The sequence below is a fragment of the Pteropus vampyrus genome, unplaced genomic scaffold, assembly GCF_000151845.1.
Source record: "Pteropus vampyrus isolate Shadow unplaced genomic scaffold, Pvam_2.0 Scaffold46, whole genome shotgun sequence".
Classification (NCBI taxonomy): domain Eukaryota; kingdom Metazoa; phylum Chordata; class Mammalia; order Chiroptera; family Pteropodidae; genus Pteropus; species Pteropus vampyrus.
The window spans coordinates 6,066,829-6,076,686 of NW_011888827.1; the positions used below are offsets into that span (position 1 = coordinate 6,066,829).

The window sequence follows — 9,858 nt, forward strand, 5'->3', positions numbered from 1 at the left end:
AAAGAACCCAAGAAAAATCAGCAAGCCACTCTCCCACACCTCCCCAAACTTTCTTTTCTGTGCAACGGTCCATGGCTTTTCTGTTTGTCTTGGATGATTCAGACGAAATTCGTGGGCTTTGAGTTCACCTGCGAGTGAACACAGATCTCTTTCCCCATGGGAAGACACTGAGGGGCGCCCGGGCTTTCTTCCTCCGGGCGCGCAGAGCCCGCATTCGGGGTAGGAAGTGGGGAGGTGCCCAGCCCTACACCTTGGATTCCGAGGCGCAGTCTGGGCGGCTCGGCTCGTCCAGGCTGGAGTCGCTGTCCGCCGCTGTCCTGCCGTTGCAACCGGCCCAAGGCTCCAGCAGGCGCGCGGGCGGCTCGGTTCCGACGTCGTCGTCGTCGTCGTCGTCGGAGGCGGCCCCGGGCGACGGCGGCGGCTCGGCCACCGCCAGGCAGCCCGAGGCGCGCGGCCGGTCGCCGGTGGCCCCGTGGCTCCCGCGGGCGGCCCGGCGCGCACAGCAGAGCAGGTGCTGGAAGGCCTTGCGGAAGTCTGGGCTGCGGCAGTAAATGATGGGGTTGAATGCCGAGTTGGCATAGCCCAGCCAGTTGAAGAAGACGAAGAGGTGGTCCGGCACCAAGTCGCGGTGGAAGGCCTTCTCCACGTTGGCCAGGAACAAGGGCAGCCAGCTTAGCGTGAACACGCCCATGATGATGCCCAGCGTCTTGAGCGCCTTCTGCTCGCGCATGGCCACGAGGCGCGAGGGCCGCCGCTTGCTGGTGCGCCCGTTGGCCAGCGGGGTGGCGGCGGGGCGCGGGGACTCTCCGGAGAGGGCGCGGGAGAAGCCGGCCGCGCCGGGCCGCTGAGGAAGCGGCGCTCGCAGCTGTCGATCTTCTTCACCTGCTTCTGGGCCTCGCGAAACACCCGCAGGTACACGAAAGCCATGATGCACAGAGGCACGTAGAAGGAGACCACGGACGAGGCGATGGCGTAGGCCCGGTTAGTGACGAAATCGCAGCACTTGGGGTCGTTGTAGCAGCGGCGCGCCTCCTCGCCCTCGGCCCGCCACCAGTGCATGAGGATGGGCAGGAAGGACACCAGGGCTGAGATGGCCCACACGGTGCACACGAGGGCCCGCGCCCGCGCTCGGGTCAGCAAGCTCTGGTAGCGGAAGGGCGACGTGATGGCGAGGTAGCGGTCCAGGGCAATGACACACAGGGTCTCGATGCTGGCCGTCACACAGAGGACGTCCACCGAGGTCCAGAGCTCGCAGAAGAAGGAGCCGTATTCCCAGCGGCCCCACACCACGATGGTGGCCCCGAACGGCACCACCAGTAGCCCCATGACCAGGTCGGCGCTGGCCAGGGACATTATGAAGAGATTGGTGAGCGTCTGCAGCCGCGGTGTCTTGGCGATGGCCACGATCACCAGCACGTTACCCGCCACGATAAGCAGCACGATGAGCGCCATCAGCAGGCCCATGCCGGCTGTCCACTGCTGCGACAGCTGCGTAGGGCCCTCGCTGGCCGGGGTAAGCAGCGAGGCGGGCGGCGACGTGAGCACCAGCAGTCGCGCTGCGGTGGCCGCGCCGTCGGGGAGCGGCGCGGCAGATGACAGGTTGCAGGGCTCGGAGGCGCCCAGGGCGAGCGCCCCCGCGCCCATGCCGAGGTGCGGAGGCCGGGGGCGGGGTGTGTGGCAGGGTTGGGCGGTGTTTGGGTAACACCCCAGAGGTCGGGGCGGCTGGGCGCGCGGAAGAAGGTCGCGCGGCCAGGTCAGAGCAGCCGCTGCGCAGAGCCGGAGGCATGGGCGCCGGGCGCCTTCCCTGCCGGAGCCGAGCGCTGTCGCCGCCGCCGCCACCGCCGCTGCTGCTGGAGCCGCTGCCGCTGCTGGAACAGCCGCCGGGACCTCAGCATGTTTCTGAGCGTGCTGAGCCTGCAGCCCAGGCACCCAGCATCCACCCCACCCCGCTCCCACTCCCCCAAGCCAACCCCCGGGGCCTCGCGTCAGGCTCCCGCAGCCAATCCGGGCAAAGGCACGCCCCTAACTGGTTCCCTCACCTCTCCAACAACTCCCCGCATCCCCCTCCTACCCGCAGTTCAGCTGCTCTGGGGAGTCTGGGGCAGATCGCCCAGTGAGCGCCTCTCCCGCGCCCGCGGGTGCCTGTGCATGCGCCCCTTTCTGTGCCCGCTAGTTCCTGCGCCTTGTTCCCGCAAGCTCCTTGCTGCGTCCCGCGCCCATCCGCATCCTTGCCGCTCCTGAGGACCCCACTCTCTCCTGCGCTCCGCTCCCTTCTGCGCCTCCTTTTCCTCCTGCGTGCGGCCCCCTCCTTTGTCCCCCGCTCCATCCCCCCTGCTGGCATCCCCCCTGCCTCCAGTGCCCCAATTTCCTGCGGAGCGGAGCGCGCTCTTCCTTACGTGGGAAGGAGACTTCGGTGTTCAAGCGCCAGAGAGCCTTGGACAGTCTGTCCCCTGGGGTTAGAGGAGTTAGGCTGAGAGATTGTTTCTCGGATCCGGCAGCCTAGCGGAGTGTGTGTAAAAGCCTTTCCCTGTCAAGAGGAGACTCAGCCAGCCTGTGCCCTGCCAGCTCAGGGGACCAGAAGCGGGTATTAGTGGTTGGAGAAAACTTTCCAGCAGAGCGCCTTGCTAGAGCAAACCGCGCACCTGTCAGGAACACGTTCTGGGCGCTATTCATGCAAGGAACTTCTGCTGTACCAGTGAAGTAATTGCAGAAGTGAAGCTAAGGTTTATGCATCTGACAGCTAATGCTGAGGACCAGTTGGAAAAACACACACTCCCCACTCCCAGCTAATGAATATGTGAGTATGATGCAACAGTGTGTGTCGATACTGTAAAGAGAGTGCCTTAAGGAAACACAAATGTTTAAACGTAGAGTAAATGACACCGCCACGGAGAAAAAGAACATTTAATTACATTTCAGGCTTTTCGTATTCAGTAAAAACACCTGTATTTTTTGTGTTATTACTAACATTATTTTATAATTTGAGCTGGATCAATACAAACCGAAAAGCACTTTAAATTTTGGCTTATGTAATGAATCGAGATTTCAGATTTGTTGGTCTGCTTGGTTTTCTCCTTTGCCTGAGTTCCCAGATTCTCAAAACTCTAGGATTAGTTTTGGAGGGACGAGAGAAGAAAATATGTAAATACTCAAGAGGATTAAAATCAGATAGCAGTTAAAATTACATCAGTGGTTTTTGAGTTGGCAAATGAATTGGTTTGAAATTAGTGAGTCATGTGCCCAGCTGTCTGTAAATTATATGTGGGGACAAACAGACAGGATAGCCACCACGAACAGACAATGGAGCAGGACTGCAAGCCCCCTCTCAAGTTAAGCCACAGTACGGTCCTCAGTTCAACCTTGAAAATTAAAAGCCTTTAATTGAATCCTTCAGAAATAAACAGCTTCACGTAAGGGTGCATGAAAATGTTATATAATGCTCACACATCTTTCTGGCATCTGGACCAAACTCGTTCTTACCTTGCAGAGAGATTGACTTCCACAGCAATCCAAGTCAAGAGTGGAAGCAATGCTTATTCAATTTATAAAATCAAGCAGTTTTAACCACCTTCTCCTACTTGAATCCAGAGGTCAATTTGCTTTAGGCCCACGCTTGATAATCAGTGTTTCAGGGATGCGGAGGGGGTTGGGGAGGGTGATTTATTTATTCGCTCTTGCCCTGGGACTTGTCAGCCTATTTCTGCTAACTTGGAGAGGCTGAGGATGGGGAGCAAGGAAAGGAGAAAGGCTAGAAAGAAGGAGGAATGGGAACTGAGTTCAGAGTAATCACAGGAGAGCCTTATTTCCCCCAAGTCACTGCAAACCCATCTCCCCCTCTGGCTTCTTTCTATTCCCCACTCCTCAAGGGGCAGTCTCAAAATAGCCCAGGGATTTGAAAGAGTCGAATTTGACACTGCCCAGAAAAGAGATTCTGAGTGCTAGGCTGGGGGTGAGGTGTAGGGAATGCAGAGAGAAGAGGCTTTCTATCCGGCGCCATCTTTCTGTCAAGTGGTGTTGCTGGGATAGTGTGTGGCAAACCGAAGTGCCCCAGAAGGATGAAGGGATTGCCTTTCTGTCGGCAGTAAGGCCAGACCTTGGTTGTAGAGGTTAAGTGCAGAGGCCCAGATGCCAATACCTTTACTGTAAGTGTAAATATGTGTGTATCTGTGGGCATTATGTATACATACATGTATTTGTGTCTATATGTATAAACATGCCAGGTATGGGGAGTCGTCGAAAAACTCTCTTGAAACTTTTTTCCCTGCTCATTTGAGCTTCTCTGAATTTCTGGATAATAAATTCATTGAATCATAAATATTCAAAACCAGATTATTTTAATAGGAGTTCCACCAGAGGGCTGCACGCATAAGGGGATCCCAGGATTCGTGGGGCTTTCCTTCAGTGGTACTGATGGAAAAGTTTGGAATAGTCCAGATTCAACTAGAGTTAGTTCTTCTTTTACAACAAAATGTTCTCAGATCTCCTTTTATTCCTACATTTCATGAAACTTTTTTTTAGGCATTTTTGAGCTAATGCTTTTTGTCCTTAGGTAAGGATACAAGATCAAGAACAAAAGGTTCAGTATATCCACTTATACAGGTATTACATTTTGCAAGTTCGAAACAAATAATTCCTCCATTTCTCCATGCCCACTTACAATTGTTAAAAATGAATCACTTCTAAGGAACCCACAGATTTGACAGTATTTTAGAAAATAACAGAAAGCTCCAACAATAAACGCTGATCAGCACACTTGAGAGCTACCGAGCTTCTTTCTCAGTATTTCCTACCTCTACCTCTACTTTTCCAATCCCACTACCATCATTTCACACCTGAACTTGGCATGGCTTCTCTTGGATCTCCCAGCCTCTAGTCCTCCCCGCTCCATTTAATTTGGCAGACTGTAGCCAAATTAGCATTTCTAAAATGCTGCTTTGACCAAGATGCTTTTCTGTTCTGGAACCTTAACTCCTCAACTTGGCATTCGACGACTGCCACAGTCCAGTTCCAAATAGCCTTTCCAGCACGATCTTGTGCTGGAACTCCCCATGTTACCCTAACTTGCGGTTCTGTATCCCTCCTCCTTTTTTTGGATCTAAACTCTTTCCCCCACGCCCCCCTTTTTTTTTTACACCTGTACTCTTACTAGGTTCCTTCCACCAAGAATCCCTTCCTCCATCTCTGTCTCACTGGATTCAGCCTTCAAGATCTGGCTGATGATACCTTTTTCATTTTACGGTCATCTCTGCCCGCTGCTTCCAGAAGGGATTTCTCTTTCCTCTACCTACAGTAGATATTCTGATCATTGAATTTCACATGTCGATTAATGATATTTTTGCCTTTTGACGTCTGTTATATTGTTATTTAATGTTTATATGTTTTTCTCTTTTATTATCATGTGGATTGTAAACTCAGTGAGAGCCAGGACTATCCTGTACATTTTTATATCTCCCATGTTTACTAATATTTACTTAACATTAATTTACATTAAACTTTGATTCATAAATATTTAATGTCTAATTTATTAAAATATTTTCATATTTACTAGTATGAGAAATGATTGAGTGGTTTTGTTTTTATTATTTTATTTTATTTTATTTTTTTAGGCGAGGCAACTCTTGGTTGACCTCACAGATTGCAAGGACTTGTCAGCTTCCAATCCCTTATTTTTTTATTTTTTATGCCTACAGCACCTGGTCTTCCTATTTGGGGGTCTCCCATCCAAATACTAACCAGGCCCGACCCTGCTTAGCTTCTGAGATCAGACAGGATTGAGCTTGTTCAGGGTGGCATGGTTGTAGACTGAGTGGTTTTAGAATTATAATCTTCCCTCATGCTTAGAATTTATAGTAATAATTCATATTCTTGTAGCCTAGTCAATATTTTCATATAAGCATTTAAAAATGCTTTACAAATATAAGGTAGGCTCATGAGATTAATAAGTTTATACCTACTCAGCAATGAATAAAGTGGGACATAGGTAAGAGGTTTCCTAAAGGGGCCATGCAGTTTCGCATCCATGAAAAGCATTACTTAATCTTCATAAATAATGACCATTTATTTATTAAATATTCAAGATGAATGACCATTTATTTATTATTTGTTTTAGCTTTCATGCATCATATTATATATCTAGACTTTTCTGACCTGGGAGAATAGCTGATGACTTGGATCAGGTTTCAAGTTCTAGGTTAAATTAAAGCTCCACACAGCAGTTAGTAGGCATCCACTCCAACTATGGTTGTAAGCCAGGAACTTGATGAAGACATTTCCATTCTTGAGTTCACTTTTCTAGAAAATGAGATAAAAATAAAAGGGATAGCCTACCCGGACAACTGCTGGAAGGCAGGCCAAAGGAGATCTGGGAGGAATTTCCAAGTAAAGCCCCAATAAGTGTATCAAATCAGAAAGTAAGCAAAATTTGCCTCGCAGCTGATAATTGGTGGCAGGATTTGTTACTCAGAGCTCAAGTGGCTGTTTCTGAGTAAAGACATACAACTTTTCACATAAAGCAAATACTACTGCTGAAACAGTCACTCAGAGCGAAGTGACCAAAGAACAGCCTGTACCCATAGCTGGTACTTAAGGTCATACACTGGTTTTGCAGCCATAGTTTACACAAGGACAAGCAACTCCATCCATTATGATAAGAATGAGCACAGAAGACAGTGGTATAATCACAGGGAAGTGTGGGCTATTTGGAAGATTCAAAAGCTCTCCTCTCTCCCACTTGCTCCGTCTTTGCCTCCTCCTCTTCCTTGTGTGTTTAACAAGTTCATTGAACAGTGCTAGAGCCAATAATAATATTTTTCAAAATTTGGATGCATTGGAAAATGTTCAAGCAGAAGATCAAGGTTTGCATCCTGGCTTTGTCACTTCTCGGTTTGACCTTCAGCACGGACTTCATCTGTAGCATGGACTCGCCATTTGCTCCCTCACGGGGTTGTGCCCAAATTAAATGAGATAAAACATGTGAAAGCTTCTTGAAAACTCACATAGCACCATATATTTGTAATACATCAACTGCTGTCTTACCTAATCATCATGACATTGTAAACCATGAAAGGTGTCAGGATTTGATTGCATGAGAAGAGTCAATTCACTTAAATAAGCTTCTCTTTAATCAGTTTAACTCTTTTCTTTCTCACACTAGATATTAATATAACTCAGAGGCTGGGTAACAGTGAACTATCTATAAAAGCTTTGACCTTTGGCAAATCATTTTTTAAGAAAAATTTCTCCCACCATATTTTGGTACCCTTCCTTAGTAGGTATCATATTCTTTTTATTAAAAAATTATTTCTTTACGTGATTCTCTGAAACAAATTCCTTTAAAGTCTATCAGTGGTGACATAGCAGCAGCGGACAAAAGATTTTTTTTCCCCTCAAGCAAACTATTTAGTGCCATAACTAGGAACTTAAAAAAAGGTAATACAATATAAAACTTAAGCCAACTTTCAAAAATTCTATTTTTATTCAGTTGTATAAAGAAAAAAATAATTGATTGGTCATCAGCTGAAATCTTCCTTCAAGTGCTAGCGGCAATAAGAGTATTATTACTACACAAGAGAAGCATTTGGCTAAGAGTTGTCCCTTAGTTTGCCCAAGTCCAGAGTTTGTAATGACAACAAGCTGTGCCAATTATGTAAAATAAAACTCTATGTTTTATTTTAACAGTCTTACTGTGTTCCAGATAAAACAATTATGTTTTAAAAAGCTGGAGAGTTTGTAGAAACAAGAATCCCCCAAGCCCTTGTTTTAAGTTTCTGAAGAGTGGGATTGATACCATTTAAACATATTAGCTCATTTATTCTGGCCATGTAGTTGGTACTTCACAAATTCCTGTGCAATAGAGGAACCACTTAAAAGCTTATGCCCAGTAGATTCTTTACAATAAAAGAAGACATGTTTCCCATTCGTCCATGGAAGATGGCATCTGGGCCATCCAACTGAATGGAATTGCCATAAGGAACCAGTGGAAAGAGGTGATTGTCTGCTCTGCCTCTGGGTGACAGAACAAATCATTTACGTTTTTTTCTTTTCACACACTGCTTTGAGAAGACCAAACGCATTTCTCTTTCCATATGTTTTCCACTTCTTTGTGCTGGATAGATATCATTGTTGTTAACTTACTCTATCATTTACCTACTGCAGAAAAGCTCATCCAGACCCACCCAATAGAGGTTTCAGAAGGGCAGAGTCTGAAGACAGTGGTGAGACAGTATTGCTGCTACTTTGGTTTTGATAACCACTGTGGTCAGGCTTCTTGCTTTGAAAATAAATATCAGACCTTTGACATGACATTTATTTTCCATAATGTCTCAGCTTTGCAGCTCCTGGAATGAAACCTGTCAGAGACCTTTATTAGCTATGATAGCTTTCTGTTTCCAGAACGTTATCCCTTAATTAAATGTTAAGGGGGCAACGAGCTTCTTTGCAGACTTTTTTCAAACATAAATTACTTTTCACACTGGTGAAGTGGTTGAGTTTTCCTTCTCATTTTAATATGAAGAAATAGAAGCATAAAAAGAGAGATGTGATTCAAGGAACGGGAATTGTTCACTTTCCTGCCTCTTGAGCTAATCTTTAATTACTTGAACCTATCCTTAACAGATTTTGGCCCACCTATTACCACTCACCAGCATAATTTAATTCATGATATATTTGGGGGCTTGGGGCAGCTCATGGAGTAATTTTCTAAGTAACTATCTCTGAACAAGTGAAGTTTATTTGTATTTTTTCTATCATGCAAAGTTTATTTTAATTTTTAAGTGGTATAAATAGGATAGAGCTAGAATAACAACAATATTTATCTACACAAATGAAATTCTCATTGTTAGTACATTTCTGTGTGAATATCCCACAGGGCCACATAAATCTAACTTTGAAGACAAAAGAACACCAAAGAAAAGCCAAGCAATTAAGTAATTTGGTTTTTTGTTTTGCTTTTTTAATCTCTGACTGGAAGAATATTTCACAGAAGACTCTTACTGAGAATCAAAGCCCTAAAAGTTGTGACAAGTTGGAGATTTTATTTAACAGCCCACATGAAGCTGTTTGGGGTTTTGGAGCAGAAAACTTAAAAGTGAGCTCTACTTGCTCACTTTTGTCATTGCCACATCCTAACCCGTGTTCTTCCAGACCAGGTAATTAAGTCATATACATAGTAAGCTTTGAGGCTCTCTGAAAAGCCTGGAAAATGCACTAACGTGGTATTGGCATAGCCCTGAAAATATTTTTTTTCTTATTCTGAAAATGTCTAAAGTGATGATCTTACTGTGACGTGTCACCATGTCCATCCCACATCCTATCTTTCCTCTCTCCTGCCGCCAAGCACTCTGTAAGCAGGCATTTTTGGCGTCCCCTCCCCCCATGCCCCCGGCCATTATTAATTAATAGAGGTTATATGCCTTTTCATAGCTCTTGTCTTGAGGATAATGATCTTGGTTTAAAAAATTCTCATACATATATACTCACATGTATAGTTTTCGTAAGTACTCATCTGGGAGAGGACTTAGAATAAAAGTAATTTATTAAGCAACTTAAAAACCCATAATCGACCTTGAAAATAACAATTGAGATTTGATAGCACAGCAGGGTTGATGGGAGATTTTGAAAATATCCCTGTCCTATGCATTTCTGTCTTAGATCTTTTCTATTACAAAATTCCAAATTATGGCAAAAGATGACACTAATTTTAGTAATTAGTTTTGACATTTACTTCTATATGCCATAATGAGTAAGAATGCAGGCTCTGGAGTCAGACTGCCTGGGTCGAAATCCAGGTTCTGCCAGTTAGAAGTTGGATGACTCACTGAGAACAAGTCGTTTGAACACTTCGGCCTCTGTTTCATCATC

General features: G+C 46.0%; 1 protein-coding gene and 1 pseudogene across 1 annotated transcript; both read right to left on the minus strand.

The window, feature by feature from the left end:
* Positions 1 to 244: 244 nt before the first annotated feature.
* Positions 245 to 1,644, minus strand: ADRB1 (adrenoceptor beta 1). The gene is given in 2 exon segments (XM_011359263.1): positions 245 to 783; positions 786 to 1,644. Coding segments are annotated over 2 exon segments (1,398 nt in total).
* Positions 1,645 to 5,681: 4,037 nt separating this feature from the next.
* On the minus strand, positions 5,682 to 5,803 carry LOC111739054 (annotated as a pseudogene).
* Between the last annotated feature and the right edge of the window lie 4,055 nt (positions 5,804 to 9,858).